This window comes from Oncorhynchus clarkii, chromosome 13 (genome assembly GCF_045791955.1).
Source record: "Oncorhynchus clarkii lewisi isolate Uvic-CL-2024 chromosome 13, UVic_Ocla_1.0, whole genome shotgun sequence".
Taxonomy (NCBI): Eukaryota; Metazoa; Chordata; class Actinopteri; order Salmoniformes; family Salmonidae; genus Oncorhynchus; species Oncorhynchus clarkii.
In genome coordinates, this window is record NC_092159.1 from 28,669,312 (window position 1) to 28,690,853 (window position 21,542).

General features: G+C 40.0%; 1 protein-coding gene and 1 non-coding gene across 2 annotated transcripts; one reads left to right on the plus strand and one right to left on the minus strand.

The window, feature by feature from the left end:
- Positions 1-6,601: 6,601 nt before the first annotated feature.
- LOC139364482 (zinc finger protein 436-like) lies at positions 6,602-16,301 on the plus strand. Its single transcript, XM_071101269.1, has 2 exons — positions 6,602-7,195; positions 13,901-16,301. Exons 1-2 carry the CDS (start codon positions 6,868-6,870, stop codon positions 14,776-14,778), a joined length of 1,206 nt encoding a protein of 401 aa, XP_070957370.1. The 5' UTR covers positions 6,602-6,867; the 3' UTR covers positions 14,779-16,301.
- Positions 7,726-7,798, minus strand: trnak-uuu (transfer RNA lysine (anticodon UUU)). Its single transcript has one exon. It is a non-coding gene; the product is annotated as a tRNA-Lys (tRNA).
- Positions 16,302-21,542: the final 5,241 nt, after the last annotated feature.

Genomic DNA, 21,542 nt, shown 5'->3' on the forward strand with positions numbered 1-21,542 from the left:
CCTGTGAAGCCATTGTGTTGCATCCATGTCTGAAATGTGCTGTATAAATAAAGCTTGATATGATTTCAACAACAAAATGTTATTTTTTATTTCACCTTTATTTAACCAGGTAGGCCAGTTGAGACAAAGTTCTAATTTACAACTGCGACCTGGCCAAGAAAAAGCAAAGCAGTGCGACAAAAACAACACTGAGTTACACATGGGATAAACAAAAGTACAGTCAATAACACAACAGAAAATCTATATACAGTGTGTGCAAATGGAGTAAGGAGGTAAGGCAATAAATAGGCCATAGTGGCGAAATAATTACAATTTAGCAATTAAACACTGGAGTGAAAGATGTGCAGAAGATGAATGTGCAAGTAGAGATACTGGGATGCAAAGGAGCAAAAATAAATAACAATACGGGGATGAGGTAGTTGGGTGTGGCTATTTACAGATGGGCTGTGTACAGGTGCAATGATCGGTAAGCTGCTCTGACAGCTGACGCTTAAAGTTATTGAGGTAGATATTTATATATGAACCCAATGACCGACCAATCGAAATACTCTTGGTCCCTCTTTAGTATGAAAATCAGTAGCAATCCCATGTCAAAGGATTCAACTACTGAAAACAGAAACAAATGAATGGATCAAACAGATCAATCCCACTTTTCAAGCCTGTTGAAGGCGTGATGGAGTGGTAAACACCACCCCCGGCCTCTGCAACACATTTAGTCATATTATATAAAACACTCAAAGTGATGGATATGGAGCATGTATGGCGTCAGTTACACCTGGCACCGAAATGTGACTTCTGTCATCTGATCTCTCCAAGCTGCATTAGGTTCAGATCTACCAGGATGGGCCTTTGACATAGTCTGGATGCATTCAGGCCACTGAATATGCATCAGCAATGTAAAGAGATGTGGTGAAATGTACATTCTACACAAATTACCTTCATAATATCAAAGAACAAATGTTTGTGTCTGAGGGGAAAGTAACTTTCATACAGCCAAAAGGGGTGAGAAATTACACCAATATCAGTGGACAACTTGCACTAATATAAATAAAAATGGATGGAACATACTCCCTTTTGGTTACGTGATGAACCACTAAGGGGACATAAATATTTACCATCTAAACCATGTGACCTCTCACCTCTCTGGCTGTAGAAGTGTTCTTCCTAACCAGTCCCTCAACAGTTCTCTGACTGAGCTCCACCCTCACTGGGTCCTCAGAGGAGAGGAAGGCTGAGGAGGGATGGAAGGATGAATGGATCAGTCAGTCAATAAAGTGTAGAGCTGCTGCCTGACAAAATCACTATTTTAGTAGTTCATTAAAGTAAATAAGGCTTTATGACTGCTGAATACCAACTATCAATCACTTAGATAATGTATTTTCAGGTAGATACATCCTTGGGACGTCCCTAGCCGGTTGACATTTAAAATGGTTAAGGTTAGGGGTTAAGGTAGGGATGTCCGAAGGATTCCAGAGAGCATTTACCATCATGCATTCTTCTGTTTCTGTTACATAGCAGGTGTAAAATAAACAATAAACAGACAAGGCAAGTAGACACGCAGTGCATTATGGTCATTGTAGTTTAAAAAATAGCATCTAATTATGCCAATCTGTATGTGGGGTTGATAGAGAAGAATGTGATTTACAGCCCTAACAAACCATTCTAGCACCTCATCATGCTCTGAAAAAGGCTTCATTGGTGACGTGTTCCATCTATTCCAGGGCACAGCAGAGGAACTTAATTGATTCCACTCCTTCATCAATACAAGCAGTGAACATCTGAAATTCACCCTCACCTTTGATGAGCATTAAAGAAGTTATCTGGACATTTTGATTAAGAGGGAGGGGTGTGGCTTTAGCACAGACCTATACAGGAAGCAGACGGACAGGAATTCCCTGTTACGCGGAGACAGCTTCCACCCTGCACCCCAAAAAAAGAACCTCCCCATCAGCCAATACAGTCGCATACACAGGATTTGTAGTACACAGAGTGACTATGACAAACAAGCCGAATGTCTGGATGAGTGTTTCAGACAGCGGGGTTACTCAGAGGAATGGCTGGATGAGTGTTTCAGACAGAGGGGTTACCCAGGGGAATGGCTGGATGAGTGTTTCAGACAGCGGGGTTACCCAGAGGAATGTCTGGATGAGTGTTTCAGACAGCGGGGTTACCCAGAGGAATGTCTGGATGAGTGTTTCAGACAGCGGGGTTACCCAGAGGAATGTTTGGATGAGTGTTTCAGACAGCGGGGTTACCCAGAGGAATGTCTGGATGAGTGTTTCAGACAGCGGGGTTACCCAGAGGAATGTCTGGATGAGTGTTTCAGACAGCGGGGTTACCCAGAGGAATGTTTGGATGAGTGTTTCAGACAGCGGGGTTACCCAGAGGAATGTTTGGATGAGTGTTTCAGACAGCGGGGTTACCCAGAGGAATGTCTGGATGAGTGTTTCAGACAGCAGGGTTACCCAGAGGAATGGCTGCATGACGCAAAGGATCGTTATAAAAATACAGTGGTGGAAAAAGTACCCAACTGTCATACTTGAGTAAAGAAAACATTTAAAATGTCATTTTAATTTTGTAAATATAAAACAAAAACATAACTGTTTGTACTTATAGGTAACCAAACCGTGGCTACAACTCAGTCACTAAGTCTTTAATCAAAACCATCTTATGGCTAAGTTCACAGTTAGAACAATTGGATGCCTTAAGATGCGTTTGGGAAACCGGGCCCAGATATCCAGTTTCCTCCTCTTCTTCCTCCTCCTTTTTCGATGTAACAGTCATCTCCCCCTCCTCCTCTTTCACTCCATAAACTGCATCCTCCTCTCCTTTTACTGTAACATCCTCATCCTCTTTCACTCTGAACGCGTCTTCCTCTTCTTTCACTGTAACAGCCTCACCCTCTACTTGTTTTTGTATTGTGACAGCCTCCTCTTCCTCTTTCACGACAATGTTCACCCACAGACCCTCTTCCTCTGTCCAGCAGATCTCCTCTTCTTTAGCAGGAGGAGAGTAGCTTAGTGAGCTCATGGTCTGTGATGTTAGCTAGCTAGGCTAATGCTAACTTAGCCAGCCCGCTAGTTGACTAATAACTACAACCCCGTAAATATGAAATTAAATCGGATAACTAACTAGACGACAGAAGTGGGTTTAAAACACGGTGGCTGATATACACGAAAGCATCTAAAGAGCTTTATTGGGTCGGCTAATTTGTCTAGCAAGCAACCGAGGTGTCTAATAAACTGTTGCTGCTGTTGAAAGAAGCGTTCCGTCCACTAGATTAGACTTCACACTAACAGCATTGCCTTAAAGCCGCACATGATGTATTGTTACACCATGTAGGAGCAGTATAGACCTAGTCTGTTCATTATATACATCTACATGATGTATTGTTACACCTCGTAGGAGCAGTATAGACCTAGTCTGTTCATTATATACATCTACATGATCTATTGTTACACCATGTAGGAGCAGTATAGACCTAGTCTGTTCATTATATAAATCTACATGATGTATTGTTACACCATGTAGGAACAGTATAGACCTAGTCTGTTCATTATATACATCTACATTATGTATTGTTGCACCATGTAGGAGCAGTATAGACCTAGTCTGTTCATTATATACATCTACATGATGTATTGTTACACCATGTATGAGCAGTATAGACCTAGTCTGTTCATTATATACATCTACATGATGTATTGTGACGTCGCTGCTTATTTATTATTTTCTGTTAGTTTGACTGAATTAATCAGAAACTTCCTTAAAAATGCAATGTCAAGTTGATGTAAAGTTTGATTCTCACTGTTTAAAATCGGCACTAATCAACACGTGCATCTATCTGTTAGTCTCAATGTAATGTATTATTTAATAATAAAACATTTAAAACGATTTGTTTGGAAAAACACAACTTTTCCCTCCACTGCGTCAGCGGGCGCATCTGTTAAATACTGTAGTACACAAAATCTATTATTATAGTGGTCTCTACAGCCTAAAAAAATCCCAAATAAATCAGACTTGTCATCAAATGTTTTTGGTTGCTTACACATATTTTACAGATGTTATCAGAGTTGCAGCGAAATGCTGATGCTTATAGCTCCAACAGTGCAGTAGTACCTACCAATACAAATCAATACACACACAAATCCCCAAAATAACAAGAAAAAGATTAAGAAATATCAGAACGATGTCACACTGCGGAATATAAATATTTAAGCAGGGCCTCCCAAGTGGGGCAGCATTCTAAGGCACTGCATCTCAGTGCAAGAGGAGTCCCTACAATCCCTGGTTCTAATCCAGGCTGTATCCCAATTGGCCCAGTGTCGTCCATGTTAGGGGAGGGTTTGGCTGGCCGAGACGTCCTTGTCCCATCGTGCTCTATCGCCTCCTTGTGGTGGTCAGGTGATTGAGGGATCTAGTCTAGATAAAACGTCATAGGAAGTTTATCATGTGAGGTTTCATTCATGTCTCTGTTTAATTAAAAAATATGTTTGTCTTTGACAGGAGAGAGACCAGACTCTCCTTCTGACAGCAGGAAGAGTCCTTCAGGGGAACCAGACCCTGAGACGTTCAAACCAGCAGGACGACATCACTGCTCCCAGTGTGGAAAGAGTTTTAGGTGGTTAGGGAGCGTGGAAAGGCATGAGAGGACACACACAGGAGAAAAGCCATTCCAATGTTCCCATTGTGGAAAGAGTTGTACCCAGTTAGGGAGCCTGAAGGAGCATGAGAGAATACACACAGGAGAAAAGCCTTACCAATGTTCCCATTGTGGAAAGCATTTTGCCCAGTTAGGAAACCTGAACCAGCATGAGAGGACACACACAGGTAAGAAGATGAACCGCTGCTCCCAGTGTGGAAAGAGATTTACCCGGTTAAGGTACCTGAAAGAGCATGAAAGAATACATACAAATACACAGGAGGAGATGACATACCACTGCTCTTATTATGGAAAGACATTTTCCCAGTCAGAGGACCTGAAAACACATGAGAGAATAGAGAGACTGTGTTCTGACTTGTGTTTTTGACTGAGAATGTGTGTTTTTGTTTGGGCTGTCAGACTTGAGATAACTTTGTGTAATGTTAGTGCACTATTTTTTAATTGCGATTAATCCATTGTCTGAAAGCGTTGAAAATACACTGAAAGCATCCAAAATACATACTATATACCGCTAAAATCTACAATGCCATTTTGACACGTCCACTGTTGGGCGCTGTTGAGTCATAATATCCATAACAACTAGAGGTCAAACAGGGAAATGGCTCCAATTGTTTTTCCACCATTCATTTTTCCCATAGTGCTGTGTTTTGTTTAGGCTTACCCTGGTGTGACGTTTTGACAACCATGTAAATCTCTCTAGGACAAGGTGACTGAGGGCACACCGTGTGTTGTGAATGTATTGTAATGTTTTTAATATTGTATAACTGCCTTTATTTTGCTGGACCCCAGGAAGAGTAGCTGCTGCCTTGGCAGGAACTAATGGGGATCCTTTATTCACGGATTTCAATAATGCTAATTAGCATCAAAGTAGACGACATGCAAGACTACAAATAATAATAATAATAAACTTCTTCCATTAGGTATGATGGAGGCCACTAAGACTACAAATCCCTGCAGCTCCACGGATTCAGACTACACATAATAATTATAACAAACTTCTTCCATTAAGTATGATGGAGGTCACTGTGTTCCTGGGGACCTTCAATGCTGCAGAAATGTTTTTGTACCCTTCCCCAGATCTGTGCCTCGACACAATCCTGTCTTGGAGCTCTACGGACAATTCCTTTGACCTCGTGGCTTGATTACCTGTGGGACCATATTTCGACAGGTGTGTGCCTTTCCAAATCATGTCCAATCAATTGAATTTAAAACAGGTGGACTCCAATCAAGTTGTAGAAACATCTCAAGGATGATCAATGGAATCTGGGTGCATCTGAGCTCAATTTCGAGTCTCATAGCAAAGGGTCTGAATACGTGCATAAATGTAAAAAAACAACTGTTTTTGGTTTGTCATGATGTGGTATTGTGATGTCATTATGGGGTATTGTGATGTCATTATGGGGTATTGTGATGTCATTATGGGGTATTGTGTGTAGATTGATGAGTGAAAAAATCTTCCATTTTAGAATAAGGCTGTAATGTAACAAAATGTGGAAAAAGTGAAGGGGTCTGAATACATTACGAATGCACTGTATACTCCTGGTAGACTTTTCTACCACTGGCAGAGGTTTCTACCATTGGAAACACTAAACCTTATTTAGATTTATTAAGAACAAGTTGATTGACAAAGTCATGAAAAATTGGAAGATATGAATAAACCACATTTTGGCTATGATAAAAGATATGCCTCTGGGGTCAAAATGATCCATGTCAGAATTATGGTTCAATGCAAATGTGTAGTGGGTGTAAAGTTTGTTTTAAATTCTCACTCATTAAACACGAATCAATCAGCCCATGCTTCTCTTTGAACGACGTAATATAATATTAAACTTTTATGAAATAAATGAAAAATTTAAGTTTGGTTCCTCTACTGCGTTGCCCACTCCAGTCAGTAGATGGCGATGTGCGTCTTTTAGGTTCAGGCGACGCTGCCAGTGTGACGTATAATCTAATGGACGGGACGCTCCTTCAACAACAACAGCTAGTCAGACACCTCGGTAGCTTTCTAGCAAACATAGCTACAACATTCACACTCTTTACACTGTTTTGGTGTATATTAGTCGCTGTGTATTAAACCCACTTCTGTCGTATGTACTTTTTGGCCCATTTCATTATATATTTACGTTGTTTGTCAGCTAGCTGGTTTGCTAAGTTAGCTTAGAACTAGGCTAGTCGCTAATGATAGCTAGCTAACATCCCCGACCATGAGTTCACTAAGCTACTCTCCTCCTGATAAAGAAGAGGAGGTCTACTGGACGGAGGAAGAAGCTCTCGTCAAAGAGGAGGAGGAAGAGGAGGATGTTACAATACAAAAACAAGTAGAGGGTGAGTCTGTTACAGTGAAAGAAGAAGAGAAAGACGTTTCAGTGAAAGAAGAGGAAGACGCGTTCAGAGTGAAAGAGGAGGAGGATGTTACAGTAAAAGAAGAGGAGGCAGAGAAAGAGGAGGATGCAGTTTTTGTAGTGAAAGAGGAGGGGAAGATGACTGTCACATTGAAGGAAGAAGAGGAGGTTGAAGATCTGTTTAACACCAGTAAGTACCGTCTCTGCAGTCGTTGAACCAATATGCAGTAAAGGGGTTCTACACTTTAATGTTGTTCTGTAGGAATGGCTGAAGCTACACTGTACACGTGTAGAACATCAAGAGTGGACCATCAACAAAACGTTAACAATTGATGAAATGCATCCAATGACAATGCCTGACATACTGTAGTCCTCAATATCTCCTATTAGATTAGCCCAATATGTAGTCTTAAAGGGGCAATCAGCAGTTGTTACATCCATTTTGGGACTTATACATTAATGAGTGGCGTGCAGTAGCAGAGAAAAGTCTATAACTTGGGTGACAGGATTCTCTGACAATTTTGTCAAGGTGGGTTGATAGCGGAACGCCTGCGCCAGAAAGGTTAAACCTGGAGGTTCAGATTAAAAATCCTGAAGTTTTCAAACTAAACTGTTTTGGCTCTGGGAGTGTATAGTCTACAGGTGACCATGTCATTTAAAGTTATAGAAAATTAAAGTATAGAAAGACTACCTAAAGAAGGAAGGTGAACAGAAAAGCAAAACCCGAACAGGGACTTGAACCCTGGACCCACAGATTAAAAGTCTGATGCTCTTCCAACTGAGCTATCCGGGCTCTACCTTTACACATTTTCATACACCTAACCTGCCGGGCAGAGGCACGGACTGACGAGGGGGTATTGTCAGATGGTACATTTCCCCAGAGAACCAGGCCTCCGTTTCAAATGATACAGTCAACGAAATCTGAACTAGACATCCCAAGATGTCATCCAAAGATGCAATTTGTCCAAGACCTCGTGGCGCATCGTTTGCACGGCTGACTCCACATCAGAAGGTTGCGTGTTCAAATCACGTTGTGGTAAGGGTTTTTATGTGTTTAATCTCTGCCTTCTTTACACAGCGAAAGTCAATTAATCAGCACAAGTACAAATCTCGCACGAAAACGACCAAACCAATGCTGCCTTAGATGACAATTGTCTCTCACAAACGCCTGGCTCACTGCAAATTCCTAAATCAGATGATGCTGTGTGATTGACAGATGTAAATCAGTCTTCGAACAGGGAGTTTAAATTAGTTTTTTAAAACTTGAATTTAGCTAATGTATTTGGCACGCTTGGATTTGTGGAGTTTCTCCCATTCTTCTCTGCAGATCCTCTCTAGCTCTGTCAAGTTGGATGGGGAACATCACTGCACAGCTATTTTCAGGTCTCTCCAGAGATGTTAGATCGGGCTGAAGCCCGGGCTCTGGCTGTGCCATGCAAGGGCATTCAGAGACTTGTCCCGAAGCCACTCCTGTGTTGTCTTGGTTGTGTGCTTAAGGTCGTTGTGCTGTTGGATGGTGAACTTTCGCCCCCAGTCTGAGGTCCTGTGCACTCTGGAGTAGGTATTTCATCAAGGATCTCTCTGCACCTTGCTCCGTTAATATTTCCCTCGATCCTGACTAGTCTCTCAGTCCCTGCTGCTGAAAAACACCCCCACAGCATGATGCTACCACGTCCATGCTCCACCGTAGGGATGGTGCCAGGTTTCCTCCAGACGTGAATCTTGGCATTCAGGCCAATCTTGTTTCTCATGGTCTGAGAGTACTTGAGGTGCCTTTTGGCAAACTCCGAGCAGGCTGTCATGTGCCTTTTACTGAGGAGTGGTTTCCATCTGGCCACTCTATCATCAAGGTCTGATTGGTGGAGTGCTGCAGAGATGGTTGTCCTTCTGGAAGGTTCTCCCATCTCCACAGAGGAACTTTGGAGCTCTTAGTTGCTCTAGGCCATTGTGTTCCTGGGGACCTTCAATGCTGCAGACATTTTTTGGTACCCTTCCCCATATTTGTGCCTCGACACAATCCTGTCTTGGGCTCTATGGACAATTAGTTTGACCTCATAGCTTGGTTTTTGCTCTAACATGCACTGTCAACTGTGGGACCTTATATCGACAGGTGTGTGCCTTCCAAATAATGTCCAATCAATTGAATTTACCACAGGTGTACTCCACTCAAGTTGTAGATACATCTCAAGGATGATTAATGGAAACAGGATTCACCGGAAGTCTCATAGCAAAGGGTCTGAATACTTACGTAAACAAGGTATTTGTTTTTAATTTTTAATAAATAAGCAAGCATTTCTAAAAACCTGTTTTCATTTTTGGCTATTTGGTGTAGATTAATGAGGATTTATTTTAATTGTAATAATTATTACAATAAGACTACCGAAACAAATGTGGAAAAGGGGAAGGGGTCTGAACTGTGTGATTCGAACCAGGGTGTCTGTAGTGACGCCACAAGCTCTGAGTTGAGTGCCTTAGACCGCACCTAAAATATATCTTGGTCAACCAAGAGTTGTCTGTTCATTCTTCCAAACGATTGGTTGAAATGTTATAACGTGTATTTTTCCATATATAGACACACACCATGTGTTTAATAAAATCAACTATCTAAATTAAAATTATACAAATCTAAAGGTCATTTTGTATTGTAAACATAAATAAAGCAAATAAAAACATTTCAGCCTGCAGTTAAATATCCGTTAAAAAGAAATGTCCTTTATAAATCACATTATTGGATGCACATGGCCTGTCTACAACCAACTTGAAACATTGTATCAACTGGGTCTCCAAAACTAGCAATAGCAAGCTTGCAACACTGTATAAAATATTCTGGGCCCTCAAGTTTCCCGCACCAGTGAGTTTTGTATAGCTGTCGGCTATTTGTGCAAAGAATAAAAAGTAATCAGGGATTTTATGACATTTCCACTGGATCAGAGCATTTCCTTTTCAATGCCGAGTGGTTATCGAGAGTTGGAAATATTTTTCAAATACTTTGAGCAACTATTGTCATTCGTAATTGATTCTAATAGGACTTTGTTTACTTGCTGTTTGAGGTGAAGAAAAAATTACTTTGAGAAATCCTAAATAATTTCAGTTTTCTAAATCCAATGGTTTTAACCGAGAGTCACCTTAACTTTATAGACAATGCCCAAATGGATACTGTCATTAACGCGGTTCTTCAATAATTACACATCATTCTTAATACTGTAGCTGTTCAGTTACAGTCACATGTTCAACTATCCTCAGCTGATCCAGGAAATCATTTTCTGAATGACAAACATCACGACATGCAACAACAACCAAAGTGCTTCTTCATTCATTACTCTGGTAAAGACAGTTATGCCGTGCTCCACGTTGGATCCAACATCCCTAACAAATTGATGTTTATAATGTGTTATTGTCTGCTTGATTTACAGTAGGGTCTCGTTAGTCTGTTTGGACACAGAAGATACTTATCTCATAATGTGTAGAGAACTGTTCCTTGATGGATAGGCTATTACACAACACACAGAGCTATTTTCCTTAATTCATGATATTTAGAATGACAACACATTACAGAGTAGCCTAGTGGGATTATTCACAAAATTATCTGGTGATCAAGTATTGAAATGTCATGACAAAACATTTTAGTTTCCATATTTCACCTGAAATATTAACTGATTTATAGTCTGAGGTCTATGTTGTTGAAAGGTGAGGTTATGGGTCCTACAGTAGGTCTATGTTGTTGTTAGGTGAAGTTATGGGTCCTACAGTAGGTCTATGTTGTTATTAGGTGAAGTTATGGGTCCTACAGTAGGTCTATGTTGTTGTTAGGTGAAGTTATGGGTCCTACAGTAGGTCTATGTTGTTGTTTGGTGAAGTTATGGGTCCTACAGTAGGTCTATGTTATTGTTTGGTGAAGTTATGGGTCCTACAGTAAGTATATGTTATTGTTAGGTGAAGTGATGGGTCCTACAGTAGGTCTATGTTGTTGTTTGGTGAAGTTATGGGTCCTACAGTAGGTCTATGTTGTTGTTTGGTTAAGTTATGGGTCCTACAGTAGGTCTATGTTGTTCAGTGAAGTTATGGGTCCTATAGTTGATGTATGTTATTGCTAGGTGAAGTTATGGGTCCTACAGTAAGTATATTGTTGTTAGGTGAAGTTATTGGCCAATTTGCGTACACTTAGTTTACAAACGCTCATTGACAGACTTGTAGCAAAGCTATCCAAAGAGCATTTTACTGGTGGAAGTGTTTTTTTTAAAGTATAAAGCAGTTGATTTGCGACAACACATATTATATAAAGCAGGACATTCAAAGGAGCCTAACAATTATAATCCAAAGTAGTGTGAAATATACTCATAAGCAACCTGGAAATGAAGACTATTTTTGCTGTCAGCCTATGAGAAATCCCCTGAGGTTTCCCCCACGGTGGTGAATTAGTGAATAGACACAGAGTTTAATGTGAGTTTCCTTGAGTAGCATCCGGATCTTGCACTGTAATATTCAGAATACATTGTGAAAAACCAAAATCTTTGCTCTCCATTTTTGCTCCAGCAGATATACTACATTCATAACTAGTGGTTTCCTCATTACCAGGTATACTATATCCATAACTAGTGGTTTCCTCATTTGCAGATATACTACATCCATAACTAGTGGTTTCCTCATTACCAGATATACTACATCCATAACTAGTGGTTTCCTCATTACCAGATATACTACATCCATAACTAGTGGTTTCCTCATTACCAGATATACTACATCCATAACTAGTGGTTTCCTCATTACCAGATATACTACATCCATAACTAGTGGTTTCCTCATTACCAGATATACTACATCCATAACTAGTGGTTTCCTCATTACCAGATATACTACATCCATAACTAGTGGTTTCCTCATTTGCAGATATACTACATCCAAAGCTAGTGGTTTCCTCATTACCAGATATACTACATCCATAACTAGTGGTTTTCTCATTAGCATGGAGGAGTTTATACAACCAGATACAATGCTTTGCGGAAGTATTCACTCCTTTGGCATTTTTCCTATTTTGTTGCATTACAACCTGTAATTTAAATTGATTTTTATTTGGATTTCATTTAAAAAACGAAAAAGTGGTGCGTGCGTATGTATTCACCCCCTTTGCTATGAAGCCCCTAAATAAGATCTGGTGCAACCAATTATTTTCAGAAGTCACATAATTAGTTAAATAAAGTTCACCTGTGTCCAATCTAAGTGTCACATAATCTCAGTATATATACACCTGTTCTGAAAGGGCCCAGCATCTGCAACACCACTAAGCAAGGGCCACTACCAAACAAGTATCACCATGAAGACCAAGGAGCTCTCCAAACTGGTCAGGGACAAAGTTGTGGAGAAGTACAGATCAGGGTTGGGTTATAAAAAAATGTCAGAAACTTCCCACGGAGCACCATTCAATTCATTATAAAAAAATGGAAAGAATATGGCACCAAAACAAACTTGCCAAGAGAGGGCCGCCCACCAAAACCAACGGACCAGGCAAGGAGGGCATTGATCAGAAAGGCAACAAAGAGACCAAAGATAACCCTGAAGGAGCTGCAAAGCTCCATAGCGGAGATTGGAGTATCTGTCCATAGGACCACTTTAAGCCGTACACTCCACAGAGCTGGTTTTTACGGACGAGTTGCCAAAAAAAGCCCCTGCTCAAAGAAAATAATAAGCAAACACGTTTGGTGTTCGCCAAAAGGCACGTGGGAGACTACCCAAACATATGGAAGAAGCTACTCTGGTCAGATGAGACTAAAATTGAGCTTTTTGGCCATAAAGGAAAACGCTATGTCTGGCGCAAACCCAACACCTCTCATCACCCCCAGAACACCATCCCCACAGTGAAGCATGGTGGTGGAAGCATCATGCTGTGGGGATGTTTTTCATCTGCAGGTACTGGGAAACTGGTCAGAATTTAATGAATGATGGGTTGCGCTAAATACAGGGAAATTCTTGAGGGAAACCCGTTTCAGTCTTCCAGAGATTTGAGACTGGGATAAGGGTTCACCTTCCAGCAGGACAATGACCCTAAGCATACTGCTAAAGCAACACTTGTGTGGTTTAAGGGGAAACATTTAAATGTCTTGGAATGGCCTAGTCAAAGCCCAGACCTCAATCTAAATGAGAATCTGTGGTATGACTTAAAGATTGCTGTACACCAGCTGATCCCATCTAACTTGAAGGAGCTAGAGCAGTTTTGCCTTGAGGAATGGGCAAAAATCCCAGTGGCTAGATGTGCCAAGCTTATAGAGACATACCCCAAGAGACTTGCAGATGTAATTGCTGCAAAAGGTGGCTTTACAAAGTATTGACTTTGGGGGGGTGAATAGTTATGTTTTTTTGTCTTATTGTTTTTCAGAATAAAACATTTTGCATCTTCAAAGTGGTAGGCATGTTGTGTAAATCAAATGATACATATCCCCCCAAAATGTAATTTTAATTCCAGGGTGTAAGGCAACAAAATTGGAAAAATGCCAAGGGGGTTGAATACTTTTGCAAGCCACTGTATACTACATCCATAACTAGTGGTTTCCTCATTAGCATGGAGGAGTTTCTGCAACTAAATTGTTTGTGTATCACCCTTGTGTGGCAATTTTAGCAAACACAGAAAGGGGCCTATATTGGTGACCAAAAGTTGCCTGGGACACTGCTTAGGGGTTCAGCAACTGTAATAACCTTTTTCTAGTCTATAATCATCGATGTTACTACTAATGTGAAAAAAATACAAAATATTGTTGCTCACTTGACTGCCATAAGACAATTGTAACATTCATTACAGACGTCAATTGTTTACAACATCATGGCTACGCTGTTGGCATCACCTTTTATAGTGGATTTCTGCTGTTGTAGGCCTTTAACCATCTGTCGGACTTTGTTCACACAGGAGAGAGAAGTGACTATCGAGGATCCTCTGGGGAGCCTCAACAACCTCATGATGCTGACAAGGCAAAGAAAAGTCTCTCCAGATCAAAACACCTCAAGAAACACCAGCAGAGACCCACAAGGAAGAAAACTCATCGCTGCTCTGACTGTGGGAAGAGTTTTGTTTCTTCAGGACATTTAAAATCACACCAGAGAACACACATGGGAGTAAAACCTTATAGCTGTGCTCAATGTGGGAAGAGATGCACTCAGTCAACAGACCTTAAAAAACATGAGAGAATACATACAGGAGAGAAACCTTATAGCTGCTCTGACTGTGGAAAGAGTTTTGTTTTTTCAGGACAGTTAAAATCGCACCAGAGAACACACACGGGAGAGAAACCTTATAGCTGTGCTCAATGTGGGAAAAGATTCACTCAGTCAACAGACCTTAAAAAACATGAGAGAATACATACAGGAGAGAAATCTTATAGCTGCTCTGACTGTGGACAGAGTTTTGCTTATTCAGGACAGTTAAGATTACACCAGAGAGCACACACGGGAGAGAATCCTTATAGATGCGCTCAATGTGGGAGGAGTTTTACTCAGTCAAGCAGCTTGATAGTACACCAGAGAACACACACCGGAGAGAAACCTCATAGCTGTGATCAATGTGGGAAGTGTTTTGTTACATCTAGCACTCTGACTACACACCAGAGAACACACACGGGAGAGAAACCTTATAGCTGTAATCAATGTGGGAAAAGTTTTTCTCAGCCAAACGGCCTGATAGTTCACCAACGAGTACACACAGGAGAGAAACCTCATAGCTGTGATCAATGTGACAAGAGATACTCTGATAAAAGATCTCTGATCAAACATTGGAAAATACATACATGAAGGAGTTGTTATCAATGAATTAATGTCACAATGTAGAATGTAAATTTAAATGCATATCACTCCCAGATGTAGCTGACTGTCTTCTGCAAGTTGTCCTCTAATCAGTGAGGTAGAATATATCTCCCATTTCCATATGTTTTTTTAAAGTTGTGTTAGTTTCAACAGCACATACAACCGGATTTCCCCCCTAATTGATTTCAGTGATTTATTGTGATTTATGCAGCCAACTGACATTTTGGGGTACAATTATATTAACATTGTTGCCCTGACTTTAGAATATCAGGTTCATGTATCAGGTTCATTCTTAGATGTGCCAACCCAAATGTACAAGAGCATGACATTGGGGACTGGGCCCCGATCCAACAACATGTCTATCGAGTGAACCCTGAAAAGAGAGAGAAGCTCCGCAGTTAGGTGGAAAGTTACTACAGATATTGCAGAAGTTTCCTCTTGAAATCAGACAAGTGATAAGGACAACTTGGTTGCTGATTGTATCAAGGGTGGGCAGTCAAAAAGATTTGTATTTTATGTTCCAAGGGGACAAGAGTTCTAGAAGCTAGTGAGTTTTAGGAAGACGAGAGTTCTAGAAGCTAGTGGGGAAAAAAGTATATATTTTTCTTGTTTTTAATTGTTTACAGCCAGTAGACACCATGTTTATATTGATGAAGCATTGTAGTTGATTTGTGAAATGGAAGTTGTTTTCTGTTGGTGGTAAGCAAACTTGTCCAACAGAAATATAGGATATATTTGTTCTCTTAAATTGTTCTCTTTTTCCATTTATGTTTTGAGGTTGGACGTTAGCACGTAGGAATGGGGGATACATAGTCTGTTGTACAACTGAAATGTGTCTTCGGTGCACTGATTGGTGTCACCTCGTTAGTCAGTATGTGTTACACCTGTGCTGGCTTGTCCACCTCGTTAGTGGAAAGGTGTTTCACCTGAGCTGGTCCAGGTTCTATTTAAGAGTGTCTGGCCCAGTGCTTCAGTTGTCTTGATAGATGTGGAGAGTCAACATCTTTAGTTGCTCCACGTTTTTGGTTTGCTTCCTGTCTTTTAGGTTTGGTGTGGGTTTTTCTTTTGTTTGGCTCTTCTTGGGCAGATGTAGTGGGTCTCATGGTGGGTGTCTTTTAGGTCCCAGTTGTTGTTACAAGTCAACATCCAGTGGACACCCCATAGTGCCTTTCAAAACCCCACCTGTTTAGTTTTGGTTGTTGTCAATAACTCTTTGTTCCCTCTTCTGTGTAAGGGACATTTGGTTTTCCTGTTGGGGAACGTAACGACAAACAATGGAGTAAAACAAGCTTCTATTTTGGGTTGGATGTTGTATCCAATTCTTAATATTTTAATCATTGTCTTTTCCTTAGAATGTTCATTAGTCTTTCAGTTGTTTCTCATGCTTTTTTTATCCTTATGTTTGTTTCGTATTAAATATTTTATTTTGATTAGCTTTTTCCTGTGAAGACATTGTGTTGCATCCATGTCTGAAATGTGCTGTATAAATAAAGATAGCTTTGATTTGAACATATTGTAAAACAAATGAACACATTTACTGACTCCTCAAACCAATATGTGCAAAAGCAACCCAATATTTTGTTCCATCTTAGTATGAAAAAACAGTATCTTCCACTTTGTCAAAATAGTGCTTGTTATGTATGTTTAGTATCACCTTTCAACCAACCCAGTGCATTTGTTAATGAAACATTTTGAAATCAACATGTCAAAGGATTCAACTCCTGAAACAAACAAATGGATCAAACAGATCAATCCCACTTTCCCAGCCTGCTGAAGGCGTGGTAAACACAGCCCCCGGCTCTACCAGTGGTAAACACCAACCCCGGCTCTACCAGGGGCTTGAGGTGGTCTCCCACAGCTCTGCTTATGTCATGTTCTGTGGCCTTGCTGTTCCATTTCTTGACTGCCCCTGCAACACAGAAACACATTTAGTCATATTATATAAAACACTCAAAGTAATGGACATGGAGCATCTATGGCCTCAGTTACACCTGGCACCTAAATGTGACTTGTGTCATCTGATCACTCCAAGCTGCATTAGGTTCAGATTTACCAGGATGGGCCTTTGACAGTCTGGATGCAGTCAGGCCACTGAATATAAATATTCAATATAAAGAGATGGGTGAATGAGTGAGGAAAAGTACATTTGACACAAATGACCTTCATAATATCAAAGAACAAATGTGTGTGCCTGAGGGGAAAGTAACTTTCATACAGCCAAAAGGGGTGAGAAATTACACCAATATCAGTGGACAATTTGCACTAATGTAAATAAACATAGATGATGGAACATATCTTACATAATGAACCACTAATGGGATATAAATATTTACCATCTAAACCACATGTGACCTCTCACCTCTCTGACTGTAGAAGTGTTCTTCCTAACCAGTGCCTCAACAGTTCTCTGACTGAGCTCCACCCTCACTGGGTATTCAGAGGAGAGGAAGGCTGAGGAGGGATGGAAGGATGAATGGATCAGTCAGCCAATAAAATGTTGAGCTGCTGTCTGACAAAATCACTGTTTTAGTAGTTCATTAAAGTAAATAAGGCTCATGACTGCTGAATACCAACTATCAATCACTTAGATCATGTAATTTCAGGTAGATATATCCTTGGGACGTCTCTAGTCGGTTGAAATTGACATTTAAAATGGTTAAGGTAGGGGTTAAGGTTAGGGTTTAGGGTAGAGATGTCCCAAGGATCTCAAATAGCATTGACCATCATGCATTCTTCTGTCTCTTTTCACATAGCAGGTGTAAAATAAACAGACAAGACAAGTCGGCACGCAATGGATTATGGTCATTGTAGTTAATTATGTTTTTTTTAACGCTAAACTAAGAAGAATATTGACCTGTTGGAAACTACAACTCCCTACTCCATCACACAGTTCAGTCTGGATCTGATTTATCTCTAGAGAAACTACAACTCCCTACTCAATCACACAGTTCAGGCTGTGTCTGATTTATCTCTAGAGAAACTACAACTCTACTCCATCACAGTTCAGGCTGGGTTTGATTTATCTCTAGACTCGCTCTAGACACACCCATTCGGCAGACAGGCCAAAGGCGCTTGCTTACCCCAATTCGGGGAACCGTTGATCTACTTCAGAGGAACTGTGTGGAGAGTGATTTCCTGTTGTTTTGACACATCACTGGTAAACTAGAATAACTAGCTGTTGCTACAGAACGAGACGACCAATTCACAGTTAGTCTGTGTCTCGTTCTCCACACACGGACACATACCAAGATCACGTGTTTTCTATATGCACAAGATAGTTTGACTATATAAGGCTTCAGAACTCCTTGTGTCATTGAGCTCTAGGCCTTCCACCTCAGAGTGTAGGGCTGACCAGCTACATTATTGACCTTCTTATCAAATAAAAGTTGATTGTTTGAAGAAATGACAAAATCTCTCCTAATTGGTTAGAATTTCCACCACAATGTGCAGTAAGGCTTTTTCAATACCAACAATGTTAGACCAGACTCATAGTACAAAATGAATGACTGACTGACAGATTCAACGTCAGTTCACCGTCTCACCTCATACTGTATTGGAGCAGCTGACTGCCAGGTTCAACGTCAGTTCACCGTCTCACCTCATACTGTATTGGAGCAGCTGACTGCCAGGTTCAACGTCAGTTCACCGTCTCACCTCATACTGTATTGGAGCAGCAACAGCTGACTGCCCAGTTCAACATCAGTTCACCGTCTCACCTCACACTGTATTGGAGCAGCTGACATGATCGTTGATGCTAATCAGCATGTTTTGAATCTGAGAATAAATAGAGCCGACTACACTCTAAAAATGAAAGGTTCAACTGGAGTTTTTCTCAAATCCCCTAAGAACCGTAGGATTCTTGGTCAATGAAACTTATTCGCAATTACAACTGAAAATGATGGTGACAAGTTTGGATGTGACAACAGTTAAAAAGGTTAAATTGGGTTGATGTTTGGCTCTGAATATGTCTCGAAATAATTTATTATAATAATATAACATGCTAATAATGAATAACGAAGACAATGGTGGTTTTCTGTGAATATCTTCCATAACGTTACTATAGTTAATTACCGTAAATATTAGAAAGCCGGGTTTGACCGTCGGCGTTGTTTGAGCTACAGTACAGTACCGATATCTAGCTAGATAACGTTATGTTCTAACTAGGCACAACTAGGTTTGGATTATTTCCCTCAACTATATTCTTTCCCATATATTGTATATCGTTTCAATAAAGCCAACATGGCTTTACACTCATTAATGTAAGTTTCCAGTCTTGAGCAGTTCTCACTTTTGTGATAATGAACTAGCTAACTAACTAACTAAGGACGGTTACTTGTCCAGACGAGATGTTACAACGAACTGAATCGTCAATGGAGGTCTTCCTCTTTATATAGCCTGCAACAGCATGCAATACTATTAACTCACAAGGGGGCATAACGTTACATGTACAATACTATCCCATTTTGGAAACGTTATATGTACAATACCATCCCATTTTGGAAACGTTACATGTACAATACTATCCCATTTTGGAAACGTTACATGGACAATACTATCCCTTTTTGGAAACGTCACATTTACAATACTGTCCCATTTTGGAAACGTTACATGTACGCCCCCTTCTGGAGGGAAATTAATATCTTAGATGGAAGCTGTAGATGGGATTCAAATGCATAATGGTATTAATACAGTGTCTAGACTACCTCTATTGTATAAATGCCCTTCAGAATCCAAACACAGTATTGCCACCCAGCAAAATGTTGCATATAATCTTTGAAGTCAGCCTGATCAAATTTGGAACCTTTTGTGTACAAAGATATCTTGAAATGTGATATTAGGCTTGTATGGCAGTACTGTTACTGTATGGCAGTACTGTTACCGTATGGCAGTACTGTATTGGCTAGTGCTTTCTCCAATATGTTCTTCTATTTTACATTACATTGTATGTCGATGCCATTTATCTTTCAATATTTAATTGATATATATATATATATATATATATATATATATATATATGTTTTAATGCTTGTAAGACTATTCTTTGACACATTTTCTCTTCCTTTTAAATTATTTAGGACAGAACATGGACACAATGCAATTGGGATCAAGAAGAAGGTATATGATATAGAGACGTCTGCGTCTCAAGTAGGATCAAGATTAAAGCGGAAATCTGCAATTGCTACATCCATATTTTGACTCTTAAATGATTTATTTATAGCCATTGATTCTTGAAGAATATAACACATACCTCATGAGCTTAGTTCAATTGTTGTACCCCATCAGAACCCCAAATAAGCTTTTTTTATCCAATGTTTATAAACAATGTAAATCAACACTGTATCGCCTCAACATGTTTTTATTTATTTATTTGACCTTTTATTTATGCAGTTTTTGTCTCATTGTGATAACATCTATTTTCCAAGAGAGACCTGGTCCAATAGCAATGTTGACAAAAACAAACACTGTATCCTATATCCTAAAAACAGGGTAAAACTATGTAAACCAACACTGTATAGCCTCAACATGCTTAAAACTATAATGCTGATATCATGGATGGTCAGTCCTTGCATCCATAGGTCTGCCTATGAATTTGAGTCCAGTTACATTTCTCCTGCCCCATCCATCATCTTATTACCAAAACAGTGGTGGAATTACAGCTTTGTTATTGTTTCAATTTCAGATTGATTGTTTGTTGTGTGGCTCTTTTAAAGGGACAACCTAGGATTTAAACAGAAACAAAATGGCTGCCCAGAGACTTGGTTTGGTAAACAGCTGAGGGGTGGGGGCTGGATAAATGTAAACACACTCACATTCATAGAGAAAGCTATTGTATCAACCTTAACACAAAACCTAGGGACCTCGTCAAAGAAGTTCAGACATTATGGCGTAACAGTTATAAGGTGTTGGCTTGACAGTCAGTCGACCCAGGTTTGAGTTCAGCTCAGGGCTACCCCCTGAATTCACTACAATATGAATAAAAGGACTGGCCATCCATGATGTCATAATGATAGTTTAACCAGGTTTCTAGGATATATAGTATATTCTAGAATTCATCCATGATGTCATAATGATAGTTTATCCAGGTTTCTAGGATATATAGTATATTCTAGTATGACCAGTGTAGATTTCCTGTGGGTGTCAAATTGTTAGAGCTGTTGACAAGTCATTGTATAATATTCAGCCAATTTATTTTCATGCCATTACATCAATATGGCCCATCCAGAAGAGAAGTAACTCACCCTGAACCACCTCCTCCTGCTGGCCTTCATAAATTCTGACGTTGCTGGTAATAGGCTACACAAGCAGTCGGCAAGCTACATTTGGAGTGCAAATATATCTGACCATTTCTACCAATCTGCTTGCCAGTTATTATTTTCATATTCACATTTTACTGTAACAGTTTAATTTAATTTATAATGGTATCTCAAAATCATTGTCTGTGATTAAGTTACTACATTCTATCTAAATATAAATGAAAATTATACAATTCAAGTACTTTAAGGAACTATTCTCATTTGCAATTGAATTTGATTAGACTTTGTTTACTTGCTGTTAGAGGTGAAGAGAAATTTGCTTTGACAAGCTCCACAACTCATTAGTGGTGGTGCGTTATGACAATCAGAAATACTATCAGACATCCCCAAATGGGCACATTTATAGGCCTATATTTGTGTGCAGGCCAGGTAGATTAATCCTACTTAGATATGCGTAATCAGGTGTGCATCCTTACTCAACATTGACAGGAGTGTTTC

Excerpts from the sequence above, each read along its gene's own strand:
- LOC139364482 (XM_071101269.1), top strand. The coding sequence starts at position 6,868 with ATGAGTTCACTAAGCTACTCTCCTCCTGATAAAGAAGAGGAGGTCTAC. Across the intron at positions 7,196-13,900 it reads TGAAGATCTGTTTAACACCA|GAGAGAGAAGTGACTATCGA; the intron begins GTAAGTACCGTC and ends TTGTTCACACAG.